The sequence below is a fragment of the Phaethon lepturus genome, unplaced genomic scaffold, assembly GCF_000687285.1.
Source record: "Phaethon lepturus isolate BGI_N335 unplaced genomic scaffold, ASM68728v1 Scaffold34740, whole genome shotgun sequence".
In the NCBI taxonomy this organism is placed as follows: domain Eukaryota; kingdom Metazoa; phylum Chordata; class Aves; order Phaethontiformes; family Phaethontidae; genus Phaethon; species Phaethon lepturus.
In genome coordinates, this window is record NW_010510411.1 from 1 (window position 1) to 15,536 (window position 15,536).

The 15,536-nt window shown below is 36.8% G+C and overlaps 2 protein-coding genes across 3 annotated transcripts; one reads left to right on the plus strand and one right to left on the minus strand.

Annotated features, from left to right (window-relative positions):
* Positions 1 to 2,505: 2,505 nt before the first annotated feature.
* On the plus strand, positions 2,506 to 7,534 carry RER1 (retention in endoplasmic reticulum sorting receptor 1). 2 transcript variants are annotated; one of them, XM_010296933.1, is made up of 7 exons: positions 2,506 to 2,585; positions 2,908 to 2,993; positions 3,532 to 3,636; positions 4,763 to 4,862; positions 5,265 to 5,343; positions 5,446 to 5,581; positions 6,431 to 7,534. In XM_010296933.1, exons 2-7 carry the CDS (start codon positions 2,913 to 2,915, stop codon positions 6,518 to 6,520), a joined length of 591 nt encoding a protein of 196 aa, XP_010295235.1. In that variant the 5' UTR covers positions 2,506 to 2,585; positions 2,908 to 2,912; the 3' UTR covers positions 6,521 to 7,534. The 2 variants fall into 2 exon arrangements, with proteins under 2 accessions (XP_010295235.1, XP_010295243.1); XM_010296941.1 differs by lacking the exon at positions 2,506 to 2,585 and having other exon boundaries at positions 2,917 to 2,997; positions 6,431 to 7,317.
* Positions 7,535 to 9,880: 2,346 nt separating this feature from the next.
* Positions 9,881 to 15,352, minus strand: PEX10 (peroxisomal biogenesis factor 10; the record flags this gene model as incomplete). Its single annotated transcript, XM_010296952.1, has 5 exons — positions 9,881 to 10,123; positions 12,976 to 13,111; positions 13,418 to 13,593; positions 14,381 to 14,787; positions 15,272 to 15,352. Coding segments are annotated over 5 exons (872 nt in total), but the record flags the coding sequence as incomplete, so codon positions are not given.
* Between the last annotated feature and the right edge of the window lie 184 nt (positions 15,353 to 15,536).

Genomic DNA, 15,536 nt, shown 5'->3' on the forward strand with positions numbered 1-15,536 from the left:
TTTCCCTGTCGCCAAGGCGTTGTCTGTCCTGCTGCTGTTCCCGGGCCCTCCTGAGCTCAGCGGGCCCCGACCTGCCTCGAGGGCCTCTCGTTCTGGCCATCGTGCCGAAACGGTGCCAACCTTTGTGCGCTTTGGTTTATTTCCAAAGCGTCTTGTGTTACTTTTGTCCCACAGCGTTTGGTCTTGGGTAGCGCTCAGGGGACGTGAAGTCCCCGTTTCCGGGTAAATGCGAGGAGCGCAGGTGCCATGCTGCTGCTGCTGTTCAGACAGTCGTCAGGTTCTGACAAACCAGGCTGCTGTTCTAATGGATACAATTACACAGGATTAAAAAAATCAGTTTACACAGCCAATGGGTTATTTTCCTGTGGTTGTCCATTCCCCTTGTTGTTAATAAATCACTTTAGAGTGGTGCTCTTCAAAGAAGCTTTCTCTATGCCATAAGGAAACTTCTATGAGCAGTAGTATGTATTTGCTAGTTAAGTGCTTCATTTGTATCTTAAATTTAAGAAAAATCTGTATTATAATCAGAGGGTTGACTGAAAAATCTATACTTCTTTGTATGTGGTGATGACAGGCATAAGTTAAATCTCTCTACTGCCTCAGGTTCTGTCATTTTTAAGAACTCAGCGATGCAGTGGTATTTGTAATGATACTACCTTAACGATTGTAGTAAAAAGCTTAGTTGTTGAAGGTCATGCATTCACCTACTTGGTATTTTTCAGCAGAGAAAAACGTTTTAATGATTTAATTTTACTAGCGGTCTGTATTCTGCTAGTAGCAATACAATTAAATTGTTATATTAATCTTTGTATATATATGTATACTTTTCTGATTATTGGCTTTGCTGGAATGGCTTAAAGCTTACTTGTTATGGTGAACAGTAAAGTCTTGTGTTACATTATGAAAGAAGGATTGCTACTGTTTAGATTTAATTATTCCCTTAAACCAATGAGATCTGACTGGTGTTCTTAACTGTAACTACTGTCAAAGCAATGCTGAAGACTGCTTTTCTTGATAATAGCCTAATTACAGATGTTCTTTAAGTAAATGTTTTAAAGTGATAAGAAACATTAACTTAAATTCGAAACTATGCCATGTTACATACTTCAGTCTATGTTCCTTTAACTGAGCTAGTGAGAGGTTTCTTCTCAGTAAAACAGTGTTAGGTTGTATTTCTTGGTCTGCTATTGAAGAGCTGTTTGTGTGATAATCATACACAATCATGTCATGTAACTTTTTACAGTGAGCAAAATGCCTACTCCATCATAAAGCCATCAGTATCCTTACATATGTGATTCTTCACTTGATCTGCATAGGTTAACATTTATAAGATTGTAATGTTAGGTTTATTTCTAGCCCACATTTGCTATTGATTTGTCTGTAAAATTTTTTTTTGAGAATATGAACATATATGTATGTTCATGATCTTTAGAGAATTGCTATCTTATCAATAGATTGAGTATCTTTTTGTAACAGCTTTGTACCTCAGGACATTTCAAAAAACCCCAAAATAAAGCACAAAATTATGCTCAGCTAATAATGCTGAGTAACTTCTTTCTTCTGCAGTGCAGTGAATGGGGACACTAATAATTACTTCCTTTTGCCTGTAAAGAAGTAGTCCATATCTATATTGTATGAGTTTCTATTTGATTAATCCAAGCTATAGCTACAAAGAAAAGAAATGAAGTGGACTGAAGCTCCTGTTTCATAATGAATCCCCTTACCTTTTGAAGTGTAACAGGACTCTGTTTTTCTACTTACTAATTATTATACTCATAGGATATAGTTTTCATACGTTCACAGAAAAGATATACAGTTAAGGTTCTGTGCCTCCCCAGATTGTCCTTGGTCTCAAATTACTTCTTGCAGCAATCACTGTATTGCAGCATCTAAGATAATTTACGTTTTTCTGATTTAGTAATGTTTCATATGTCTTTACTATTATCTGAGGTTCTTGACATACTAATACAGGGCTGAAAGTACTCCCACTATCCCAGAGTTACATAGTCCCACCCACAGATGAGGACTTCAGGAAGTAATGTCAGGGATTGCTTTTGGTGATGTGGCAAAAATGTTTCTGTTTAGAATTCTTTTTATTTTGTTTGTTTTATATCTTGAAGCGAACTGTAAAACTTAGTGGAGCTTAACTGAAAAGAAAAATAAAGATCTTGAATTAGTAGCAGAAGCATTTACTGGAAAATAATTCCCTTAGTTAATTTGTTGTTTACCTGAGTTCAGAATCCTGTCCCCTTTACTATACAGTTTTGCTCATGCGTAAAACTTCTATGTGACTGTGAAGCTGTTCATGTACAAGAGCTCGATAAACTCATTAAACAATTCTAGCACTGGACAGTGTTTTAGTTTAGGTACTTACGGTAGACTTTTTTGTCTGTAACCACTCGTGTACAGAGTCCTGAACTTCTTCACTAACTAGTTACTCAGTATTTAAAAGTCCTAAGCAGCTTTTAAAAAAACATCTATTTTGGTTTTATTCTTTGCCTTTAGAAACTGAGGTGACAGGAGGGTGGTGCTGCAGTTCATATCTCAATGCTTAGAGGTTATTATTCAGCTCCTGCCTTCTCAAGGTGAAAATGTCTAACAAGGCTCATTCCTGCATTTCTGTATGGACTTGTTTTTTTTCCCTTCCTAAAATGGATTGGATCCTGTCTTGCCTTTTTAAAATACCCTGTGCTTTGCTTTCTTGACAATTTCTTTTAGAAATTGCTTTTGGAATAAATGTCCGTCCTTTCAGAATACTTCAGTAAAAATAGTTTGTTTCAAACAAACATTGGACAATCCAAAAGAGTATCATACACAAATGCTGGTTCAGATAATGTACTGTAGAGCTTCACAGAGCTTAGATTTTTGTTTTAAATGTTACTTACGTATCATATTTTGTTTCCACAGCAACCATGTCAGAAGGGGACAGTATTGGTGAGTCTGTTCATGGAAAGCCTTCTGTGGTCTATAGATTTTTCTCAAGACTTGGACAGGTTGGTTTTCTGTAGGGCTTTTCTGACTTCATTAGAAGCAGGTCTCAGTGCAGCTTCTTAAACTCATTACTTGTTGGATGAGTTGTTGAAATACTAAAATCTGTACACAAGATTTCTTTTGAAGCCTTTTAAAAATAAATATTATAATACATAGCTTAATGGAATATTTAATGTGACGTTGCACAGTGAAAATATATGTTGTTGTAAAAAATGAGTAGCGACTTCAGACTTCATGTCAGATTCATCTTAAGGAAAGTAAATTTGCATATAATATTGAAAATTTATATTGCTTTATGATGCCCCAAGCATCAGGAAATTTTTCTTTGCCTTTTTCAAAATCTAGAACTTTACAAATGCTTGTAAGTGTGTTTATGTTTAATTTAATTAATTTGTAATAAAGAATACAAATGTTTTTACATTACTATCCTTCCCAAAATACTCTTCACAAATGATTACTATTTCTAACACTACCCTGTAATAAACACTATTCATTGTGCATTGTATAGTTTACCATTGTACATTTCGTATTTCTTCCTAGATCTACCAATCCTGGTTAGACAAATCTACTCCGTACACTGCAGTGCGATGGATTGTAACTTTGGGTCTGAGTTTTATCTACATGATTAGAGTTTATTTACTGCAGGTAAGAAAACTGGTTTTACTGATGAAGTCGTTTCAGATATCATTACTGCTCTATTTTTTGTTAAGAGAGTTTTTGAAGTATGGTATTACTTTGGAATTACATATGGTATCATTTAGCACAGAGTAGAAGGTAAATTAGTTTGAGGAAAGAACACATCTTTTTGGTGTTAAACTTACTGCCTCAGAATGGAGCGAATGCTTAAGGATATTCATCCAGTGGCAGCAGAAAGTGGAAGTACTTCATTAATTCTGATGAAATTATGTAATAAGCCTCTGAAAACTCTGTTGCAATTAAGTTTTTACTTTTATTTTTAAAGCTGTGTAACACGTTCAGGAGCCCGTGGCTACTTTCTGTCATGCAAACCATAAACCATTGCTTTTTCAGTGCTTTTATTACTGCAGGCCAGTGGCAGGCTGTTTCTCTACTAATCAGGTGGCTCTATTTCATGCCAATCTGCAATTCAGTTAAGAACTTTGGAATTGTTATTCCTGAAAGCTGAAGATTACAGATTGAATGTGAAAGTTGTGCAGGTAGTAGTAATAGGAAGATACGAGAGACTGATGCCTGCAAAGATGATTAAAGTGATAGTTTTATGCTGTTTATTTCTTTTATGCTTCTTTTATGATGTCTACATCTTGAAATAGAGACCAGATGCCTGGTATTTTGTTTAATCTGTCAGTACATGAGGGATTTGCAATATTCTCATATTCTAAGGCTTGTTTTGATTAATATATTATGTTTACAGTAGTATACCTTGGAAACCATGTAGCTTAAAAAGGCTAATAGATTTTCTTGGTTATTTGTATTGCAGTAAGTTTAGTCAGTATTTAGGTAGCTTTAAATGAAAACTGTTACATATGTTATTTGTCAGCACACAAATAAAAGAAATAGATTCATATAGGTGATTTCATCTTTTCATAGAGTCAGAATGCTTATTTTATACAGTTAGAATCTTTAGTATTTTTTTAATGAGTCCAGAAAACTTTTTGTGTTGATGTGAGGACGTAGAAAAGCACTTCTCAATGAAGCAGAAAACCAAGTTGTTTGATCTTGTTGAAAAATAAGTATCTGAAAATAGTTTTCAGGAAAGCTTTAATCTTATCTCTTTTTTTCCTCCCTGTTCCAGGGTTGGTACATTGTGACATATGCCTTGGGAATCTACCATCTAAATCTCTTCATAGCTTTCTTGTCGCCAAAGGTAGACCCCTCTTTAATGGAAGATTCAGGTATGATGAATAGTTTATTTTGCTGTAATTTTGAACTTAGTCAAACTTCCAGCTCTTTTTATCTGATACAGTGGTGTAAAGATGTGCAATTTCAGCATGACGTTGTATTTTTCAGACTTGCAGAAAATCTGTACAACTTGACATCAGGAGTTACTATAAAATTTGTCTCTTTTTTCCAGAACTTGAACATATTCTGTATTGTATTTATCTATTTTCTTTTGGGAAATCACTGTTAAGTTACGTGAAAACAGCCACTGTAACTGGAATCTATGTTACAGTGGAAGTTTTTCTTTTTCTTTTTTTTTTTTTTTTTAAAGGTAATAAAAATCTGGAGTCCAAATAGTGTGGAAAATTAGTGTGAGGGGGTTTGTGGTTTTTTGGTTTTTTTTCTGGTTTTTTTAGATGATGGTCCTTCCTTACCTACAAGGCAAAATGAAGAATTTCGGCCTTTCATTAGAAGGCTTCCAGAGTTTAAATTCTGGTGAGTGGATCTGTCTGCCCATGCTCTGGTTTGGAAAAATATGTTTGCATCAAATTAGTGGTGACTGGGGTTGAAGGATTAATTGTTAATGTTATTTTTAAGGCACTCTGCCACTAAAGGAATCCTGGTTGCTATGGCATGTACATTCTTCGAGGCTTTCAACGTTCCCGTTTTTTGGCCAATCCTTGTGATGTACTTCATTATGCTATTTTGTATCACTATGAAGAGGCAAATCAAGGTAATTTGCTGAGAATAGATAGTAGCACTTGCGATGTCAGAATTTACAGTATTGATCCAAACTGCCCATCCAGTTCAGCACTGCAGAGGTACTAAATATATTGCATACACTTCTTTACTAGGGGAACTTGAACACTTTGAGCAAATATTGACAATGGGAAACAAAAATAGTTGGTAAAAAAAGTCTTCATACACTACATTACGAAATTTTATGCTTGCTTTCAAAAGGTTTTGATCTTAGAATTCAGTGTCTGTTTTTTATACAGGATGAGTCTTATAATCTCTCATCCCCTTCCTTTCTTCAGTTAACTATGGCTATTTTTAATGAAGAGGTCTTGTAGGATATCTGATGGGCGAAAAGGAAAGTTCTGACAAGTTGATGCCAGGAAGTAGATGGGAGAGAAGGGGAAGAAGAACATAGGCCAGTCATTCAGACCATTTTTAACAGATTGCTTATGGTTTGTTGGCATTTCAAAAGGAGAACCTTTTCCCTCCCCACCCCCCCCGACATTCAGAATTTGAATAGGTACTGTTATTGAAAGTCGTAAATTAAAGCTTGAAGGGTAGTAGAGAATTAATACCCGTATGCTCTCTCCAGTTTCCTCTGATCCCCCAATCAGTAATCTTCACTGTACTGTGTAAGTTGTTGGGTATACCAAAATTTGAGATTTGTAAGATTGGGCTCATACCCCTACTTCGATGTAAGCTGGTGTATGATTAGCTATTTCGTTCTCTCTACAATACTGAAGAACTGTCTAGAGAACTTTGTAATTTACAACGTGTATTGTAAAACATGTTTGTAAATATTAGGTATGTTTCTTGTCTCAAAAATTGGTCTTTCTCTTTTCAGCACATGATAAAGTACAGATATATACCCTTCACGCATGGCAAGAGGAAATACAAAGGGAAGGAAGATGTGGGAAAGACGTTTGCTAGCTAGAAGATGCAATCAACCTGTTGACCAATTCTACTTCTAACTAAAGGAACGATTTTGAGCCATTGTAACAATGCCTTTTTTCTTCATAAAAAAATGATTAACAGAGTGGTGACAAAGCGGTTGAATTTTCACTTTAAGAGGATATTGCTATTTTTATCTGAAGTATCAGTTTCTTGAAGAAACTGGCATTCTAACCAAATTGCATTGAGTCTATTTTGTAAGAAGTTGGAGAAACTTTGGCTAATCCCATGGATTTGGGATAATGTATTTCTTTCAAGATCCATTGCACTGGAGAGATTCATGTCTTAGAGTTGGATATTTTTACATAGTTCTCCTGCTCAATATCACCTTGAAGTGCTGTGTACATGTTTGGAGGAAAAATGTTAAGATGGCACACATGATGCTGTTTTCTGCTTCATGGCCGTGTGCTATTTTCATAGAAAAATACGGTAGGCCTAAATAGGTGCAGAACTTAAGCCAGTTTCCTAAATGCATGGTATTACTGAGTTACAACCAAATAAATATAGATAGGAATAAGAAATCTACTAAATAATGGGTTTGGCAGTAGGGAAAAAATACACATATAGCTTTTAAAGTAACTCGTTTATCTTGGGTTTTAATGCCAGTTTCACCGTTACACCTCCTACCAGATGCTAAAATTGGGCTTTTTCATGATGACTCAAAACTCTATCACAGATTCCTTTGAGGACCTGGAATCATAAATATTTTTTTTAATTGTTATTAGTTGGAGTTTCTTTCATACTTAAGGGTTTCTTGATTAATTTAAACTGAATTCATGCAGCCCCTTCAGAATATACCCAAACTGGCCATAGCAGACAAACGTTGTGGGTTTTAACACAGCTTTTCATTTTCTATGGGGTGGGGGTGGGGAAAAAAAGGAGAGAAAAAAAAAAAGAGATAAATGACCTGCATGTAACTTTTTCATGTGATATAACTGCAGTTTTATTAAGTGACTTTTTAATTCCAAAATTTATTAAAAGACAGTGTCCCCCTTTACTTGTTCTCTATCTTTATATACATATATTGCTCTAACAGTATTTATGGTTCCTTTTCAATAATGGTTACCCTCAATTTATCTTCATGCAATGCCTTTTTCAACTCCTCAGGGAGCATTCACTTGCAGAAAGTAGGAAGAGATTAGCTCTTTGAAGATTAAATGGAGAGTAGTGGCAACTTCAACAGACACCTAATTGGAAAATGTATGTAGGAATCCTTTCATCTGATTTTGTACATGAAGTCATTACGGAGCTCTGGAATTCAGCCTTCAGTAATCCTGGGAAAATGACAGGTAGTTTTAGTTCACATTGGCCTGTTGTTTTTTGTTTGTTTGCGTGTGTTTATTAGCAGTGTGGAAATTAGTAATGTCAAAATTTAAAGTTATGGAACGCAGTATCCAGAAATGGCCTTATAAAAGTACCAGTCATGGATGCTTGCAGTTCATTGCCTACAAATCTGAAAGCCCTGCCTTGAAGAAGCTGTCTTCAGGTTTGCTGGAGTTTCTGAACAATATGGGCAGATCAGGGAGAAAAATCTGTTTATTAATGTTAAAATTAGCGACTGGGATGACCTACTAAACAGTGTTAATGACATCCACTGCAAATTAGACATTTTTACCTTGTTAACTTTGAACTTCAGTGACAGTTTGAGACTAATGCCTGCTCATTCTTAGGTAGGCATAGATGCTCTACATTCAGTGGGATTAACAATTTTCAAATACCGATTGCAGATGATGTTGGGACAACGCTATAGCTCCCTAGCTGACTCTCAGCATGCAACAGCCAGACAAGTTTGATGGCATTTTGTTAAACTTTGCTCTATTTTTATCACAGTGATAAAAATAAATTACCCTTACAGAATGCATCAAAAACTTGGCTTGGTAACCTCACAGATACTTTCCAGTCATTGACTGCTCCCTATTTGTTTTTATATGCAACTAAATGTTTTTCCTTACTATTTAATTTGTAAGGGGATCGGGCAGTAACTTCCTTAGGTAGTCATGTCTTGATTCATGATAGGGACCATTTTTCTTCCACTGTTGCCTTGACAGTTTTAAATAGGTGAGGGATGCCTGGAATTTTTCTGGTGTAGGAAAGGGTTTTTGCAGCTCCAAAAATCACTTTTGTACAGTAACGATGAAGTGTTCACATAGTTACCAGCAAATATTTTTTCTTCCATTTATAAATGCGATGAAAAGTTAGTTTTATTGGAGTTTTTACGATAACACTTGGAGATTTAATTGTAAACTAGCTAACCGGGATCTCTGCAGTACAAATACCATCTTAAAAGAAGTGCTCTTACTGTAGCATGCCTCATACTGCCACCCCAAGCCCACATTCAGTGCAATCTGTGAAAGATTTATTGAAACTGTAACTCATGATCCACAGAGCAGATCATCTGGCTTTTTCTCCCCATCTGTATTTAAAGAATACAAATAAGTTAATCTTGTACATTTTCTATCATGCAAGAATGGCAAGGTATGTTAACAACTAACAATCTTCTTTTTCCCTGCTGCTCCAAATACTTGTATAACTGAACTAATAATAACTTACGGGAATAAACCCTGACAAGGTGATGCTGCTGAATCCCTCCTCCTTTATACTCTAAAATATTGGCTTAGCTGAAATAACAGAGGGCTGCTTGTGGCTGCTCAGCTTCTTCTCTATCTTTATTAGACTCTAGAAGACGCCACACAGACAAAACTTAAACCGTGTTATAAAACTAGCATTTTATAGTTGAGCTTAGTTTCTATTAGTATACATACTAGGGCTTTTTTGAAACAGCACTTGTTACATTGCTATAGTCTAAATGTCTAGAATACTTGAAGAAAAGCCCTGGTACTTAATAGTGATAGAAAAGCTCTGAGTTTGGAAGCTGAATGTTAATTGATCAGTGTGCAGAGTAGTCTGTATTACTGTGGGTTTGCCTTTGTTGCTTCTGTTGTCTAAAGGAAATTCAGTTTGTCAAATCAAGAAAAACGCCTTTGTTGTTAACCTTGTTATGAAAACAGAGTGGTACATGACATACATTTATCATCAGAAGTTGAACTGCAATTAAGCTAAGGATTTGTGTACAGCTTTTGTCCTTTTCCCCTGAAGTCCACAGTATGGACTCGTTATTATGCTACAGGAGAAAGAGAGTCTTATGAATCATACAATTTTACTAATACCTTCAGCATGCTATGAAGGTTGGAAGACTCGTTATCCACACTTACATTTAGAGAATGAGAATCTAAGTTTTTCATTGTCCAAAGTTAAGAAAACTATTACATTTGTGTTAAGCACTTTTTAAAAAGACATGTGCTTACTATGGTCAAGAACTATATTAGAAGAAAGAGAAGGGTCAAGGCAGAAACAGTTTTATTCTGTAAAACAGGAATGAAGTGCCTGTACCTTGCACAGGCAGTTACCAGTTTTATAATAAAGTCTTTTTCTCAGACTAACTCAAGCTGTATGACAACTTTATAAAGGGTATGAGAGCTGAGGCCCTTGCGGTGAAACAGAATAGATTTTTCCTTTACATTTGGTAGTGACGTAGGTAGATGAGTTTCTGAGGATGAAACTTCTCTCTGCACAGCGGACATTCTGGCTACAAAAAGAAAAGAAATTAGACAGACATACTGAATTGCTGTATTTAAAAGTAAACAAATTCAGATATAACCATTTAGCTACTTCTAGAAAATAATCAGCGTCCATAATTAAAACTTTTTTTTCAGGCCAGTTTGTGATCCAAGCTTAACCATGTAAAGCATTCTAAGCTAGCCTAATTTAAAGAGGAACTTGAGATGACATGGGTCCTTAAAATATGACTTTAAACCATGGTCATTGTACACAGCATGCAACAACTTCACCTGGAAGTAATGTCTTCATCTTAGGTAAAAGTGACCTCTCTGATTTTTCACCTTCAGGGAAGAAAGCCTGTCTAGCCAAGTCATCCAAATGGTCACTGTTTTTTTTAATTCAAATATTCTGTTACCCTTGAATATTGCTAAGTAATGCTGCCATATACTAATTTCAGAGGTAATTTGTGGTTTATTTTCCTTCACGCTAAAAATAATATCCTATATTTTTACTTGCAGCTGAACTGGAACTAGCAGACTGCTAGTCTCTTTATTGCTGTCTTCACCCAAAATATCTAATACTACATTATGCATGTTTTTACTCAAGTGTATTGCAGGGCAGTTTCATTGCAGAGTTCATTTGTCTTATGATTGCAGGCAGTTCTTAGTTGCTTTGTCCTGAGTTTATCATAAGCAGTTTGCCAACAAGGGCTGTGCTTTTGTGCTTTTACCTGCTATTTACCAAGCACTTCTGAAGCTGTAAGCCAAAACAAACTGGATGTGTTCTTAACAGTTGTTGGGGTGTTTGTTTGGTTGTTGGTTTTTTTTAATCTAGGTGGCAATACTACTACTTCAGTTAATTTTGCTAACAGAAAAAACCTACAGTTAGAGCCAGTATGAGAAAGCATTTACTCATGTATGCTATAAGTAGTATTTAAAGGTACTGACTGCATGTTATAAGATGCTCTTAATCTGTAAATAGGAGCTCTCCAATTTTTGTGTCTGTGCATGGTGAATCCAGTAGGAGGGTGAAAAGATTAGGTCAGCACATTCCAAAAGACTAAAAGTTACTAAAATGGTAACAATTGTTGTCAGTGTTAAGAAAAAACAAGCATAAGTCTCTGTATCTGAAACAAAAATTCCTTTACAACTGCTCCCCGAGCAGTAAATTGGTCATCAAGCCTTTAGGGCAAAGAATAAGGTAAAGATGCAGTTATAGTGAATGGATGTTTTCAGATATGAAATATCACAGTGTAATGCATTTTTAATACTGCCTACCTACAGATAGGTGCATCTGGAACAGCTTTAGAGTGGACAACAGTGCAAAAAATGGACTAAAAGAAATGTCCCCTAACAGATAAAACTGTTGTCAGCTAGTGTAATAGTTAGGGAGGTAGATAGAAATCCATTTTGCATCTGCTTGCTAATTATCAGTTTTGAGTGTTTTCTTTGTTTTTTCCCCTATACTTGATTTTGAAGTGGACTAAGTTTTTTGCTTTTTTAAGAAGGCAGTACTCAGGAGTTAATATTGTTGCATTAAGGATATTTAACAATCTTGCTTATGTCTTTCATCAAATATCGTATTTTGAACACTGTGGTAGGAAATCTGTGTACAGAAAGTATTCCTCTAACAACTCATTTCTTCTGATAGCTCTCTGGTTAAATGGTCTGGAACACTTTCTGTTACAGTCTAGCAGGATTGTCTCGGTTTCAGGGCCCCTCTTTAGGTACCTGCTTCAGTTACACTTACTCCCAGGCTAGGGAGAGTGTTTTCTGAAGGGGGGCCTCACTGACTTTCAGTTCTGTATCCCTGTGTAGTGAACTTGCACATCCAGCTGAAACATCATAACATTTGCTGCCTCTATTACATTTCTCTTTCAGAAACAAACAGCTGATAAGCTGAAAAATGCTAACTGGAGGGGCAGACAGTATGGCTTGTGTTAGGGAAACTACTTTTTTTTTTTTAAAGTATTAAATGAATCTGACTACCCAATAAGAAGAACATCTATTTTCACAACCTCGAAAACACATCTGAGTAATTCAGCAGATTACCACTCCCTGCCTACAACTAGATGAAAGTTTCTACCACAGCTTCCAAGAGCATTCAGGCAAGACTGATGAACATTGGCTAAGTCTTTACAAGCAAATCTGAAGTGACTTTTGATGTTTCCTGATTTGTGTCAGGGTGGTGTTAGGAAGGTACGAGCTTATCACAAGGTGCATTCTAATTTGTGTCTTCAAATGGTGTATCTATCATAGAACTTAACAGCTTGCTGAGTTATAGCACATACATAGACTCTGTGGCAAGGATTTTATTTGTAAATAACACTTTTATGCCTTTTTTCTGGCAAGCAGTTTTCACTCTTCAGAGAAAATAAATGGAGAACATGTTATTCCACAATGTCTATAAAATCCTTACTAGATGAATTCTGTTGTATTTCATTAATCCAGAGCAAAATCCAAGTTTAAAATAATCATGCATGAGAGCTAGCTCAGTTTGGGTGTAACTTATTCCTTTTTACTGGAAATCAAGTGAAGAAGGCTTCAGAACATTATCACTTCTGTTATTTTCTTTGCAGTCAGAATTATAGCCTAGGTCTGCAGATAAAGGAACTATCTTCATGTCTGACTTCCACAGTAGTCTGATTACATTTCAATGGTTGGGATGGAAAACTGCTCACCTTATTTACCTCATCTATGTAATGCATAGTCATTCTATTCCAATAAAATATATAGGTCCTGATAAGTGCTTGTGTGGGGATTTTGGGTGCCTTAGTGAGAGAAAGGGTATTACTTCAATACCGAGGCTAAACTGGTATTTTCAAGTAGAAATTTTGTCACGTTTACCCCTTCCAGCCTCTGTTTGCCCTTTTGTACTTACTCTAGTGTTACACCACTCTGTGATGCATTCCCAGCAGAACAGGTGGCCACAAGGTGTGGCTGTTGTATGTCTCCGTTCTTCTAAACACAAAGTGCAGCGGGAATGGCGCCCAGTAGTTTTTTCCTTGGTCGTATTTCTAATTAACATAGTTACATATTACTTATTTCTCACAAGCAGGCTAAATAAAATTATTTGATAATGCAATGCTAAAGTAAACTCCATCTTCAAGTGTTAACCCTTTTTGTGAAGATCTCAAAAACATGAAAGGAAAGCATGAAATGTAAGAGATGATTAAAAGAGTGAGGAATGCATCAAACATTACCTTACATCAGGTTCTAACTTAAGTTAAAAGTGTCACTCCAATGTTCTCCCTGTTCATGAAAGCTATCACCTTTCCCACCACTGCTTTCAGCTCTTTCCTAGCAAGTAAAAATCGTCATACCTCTGCTGAGGTAGGTTGCGGTGTAGTTTCCATTCCTGCCTTGCTCTCTGCTTCTGTTTGAAGCTGTACATTTGAACACCAATTGTCAGAAGAAGATGGAAGAGTGAAATTACTCCAAGAAACTTGTAGCTTGATCGAATACTCTGATCTTCTCCTTGCAGTCCTCCAAAATGCAGCTACATAGCTCACAGAAATAGAGAAGTTTCATTACTGCGGTTTTAGGAAACTCTGCCCCTCCCCACATCTATATTCTTAATTTGAGAGGTTTTTTCTGTCCCCAAAAAATTGACATGTTTGTAGGACTTATCAGCCTATTGTCTCTCAGGAGATCCAACATGTCCTGGATGCATCTCAGTCAGTCTACACTTAACTGCTGTTTGCGCAAGGATCAGGTGTCTTGAGTTGTTTGTCTGTCTATCAAAACTGCTGCTTTAATTGGTTTGGTTTTGTTATGTAGTGCTGAGCAAATAGTCAAACACCTCTTTTCCATAGTGACATGGGGAATTTTTGAGGAGTCTTTTGTCTATACATATTTCTGGGCCAGCGGCTGATGATTTTTTGAAAGATACTGATTGAAAAGACCATGTGAAATTAAGCTCTTCATATAGAAAAATGCTATCTAAATGTGTACTGATTTTTGTTCAAAACTCTATTTCCATGGATTTATTAAGCCACTTCGCACTTTTTCTGTATGTGTAGAAGACAGACTGGACTAGACAGTGTTCTGAGGTTACATAGGGTATTAACTTCTGACAGTGCATTCCCATTTATTAACCATAACCTTTTGACTGCAGGGACTCATAACCCCTCTACATAGTATTAAAAATTTCCCTCTCACCCACTCTGCCCATATTACAATCAGCTACAGCCAAATTCTACATCCCTTTTACACACGTGGCATCCCAAAAGAGGCCAAAATACTGCAGTGCTCACCATCTTCAAACAAGAAATACATCCACTTACATATGTGATTCCTGTGATTCTTTTAGACAGGTGATAAAAAGTGCCACTTATGTAGAATACTGCCAGATGTAGTCGACGAAGCACTGGTATGCATTGCTTAAGAACATACACGACTTGTAAGACTCTTTTCTTCTGCTGTTCTGTAAGCTCCCCAACTTGTTTCTGTATCCAGTTTCGTATTAAGGTCCTACTGGATAAGCCAAGTGCTGGGTTGCTCTGCAAGGTTCTGGACTCATTAGCTTCCATCTGCAACTCATGTTCCAGATGCAGCAATCCCTTTTCTAAGCAATAGGGTGCTACAGTATGAAGACAAACGAAGATGGCCCGTCGAAGAACAGAAGGTACCCTTTTCTTGGTTGAGTCAACTTGAACTATGTTAACATACTCTTCACCCAGAGTCTGATAACCTAAATAATGCGTGCAACAGAAAACGTGCAGGGTAAGATGGCAATTGCAATGGTTGAGCATTTGGTCAGAACACATCAGGTTTTGGAGTTTCAGAAACAGTTGCAATTTTTTGTATTGAATGAGGCAAGCATTATGTTTACATCAGCAGCTGCAGAATCAGTATCTGCAATCGTTTTAGCCTTAAAGCAGGGATACTTTTTCATACTGTCATGCATCCCTTTTTTGAAAAGAACTTTTGCTTTTGAAAGAACATATATCTGGGTTGATAAACTGCTGCATCTGAACTCATACGTTGACAATTTAGTAGTTTCATATTTAATAGAAATATCAACCACCCAACAACTCCGTATTAAACAAAATTACTGTCAAGCAGTCTCATTCCTGTTGGTGGTCACCAGCAAATAGCAGCCGCTAAAAGGAGAGACTGCTCCTTTTTCACACTGTTGGGAGAAACGCTAAATAGGAAGTTACTAGGCACATTACCTGACAAAGTAGTAAGGACGAAGTAGGCAACGTCAGAAAGCAGTTCAATCTTTTCCCCCCATTCCAGCCACTTCTTGGCCCCTAAGGCATGGGGATCAGTGCAGTTACGTCACGGAAAATTCAGGCTGACCTAAGCCCTTCTCCGGGCCTCTTCCTAGGCCAACACTGGAGGACGCCCCCGCGATGGATCAGCCCACCTCCATCACCCGACCCGAAGGCTGTACGGTAGCACGCAGCTGGCCGGGGGCCTGCTGCCACCGGCGCG

Coding starts and splice junctions, on each gene's coding strand:
- RER1 (XM_010296933.1), top strand. CDS start 2,913: ATGTCAGAAGGGGACAGTATTGGTGAGTCTGTTCATGGAAAGCCTTCT. Junction 2,994..3,531: donor TTTTCTCAAGACTTGGACAG/GTTGGTTTTCTG, acceptor ATTTCTTCCTAG/ATCTACCAATCCTGGTTAGA. Junction 4,863..5,264: donor CTCTTTAATGGAAGATTCAG/GTATGATGAATA, acceptor TGGTTTTTTTAG/ATGATGGTCCTTCCTTACCT.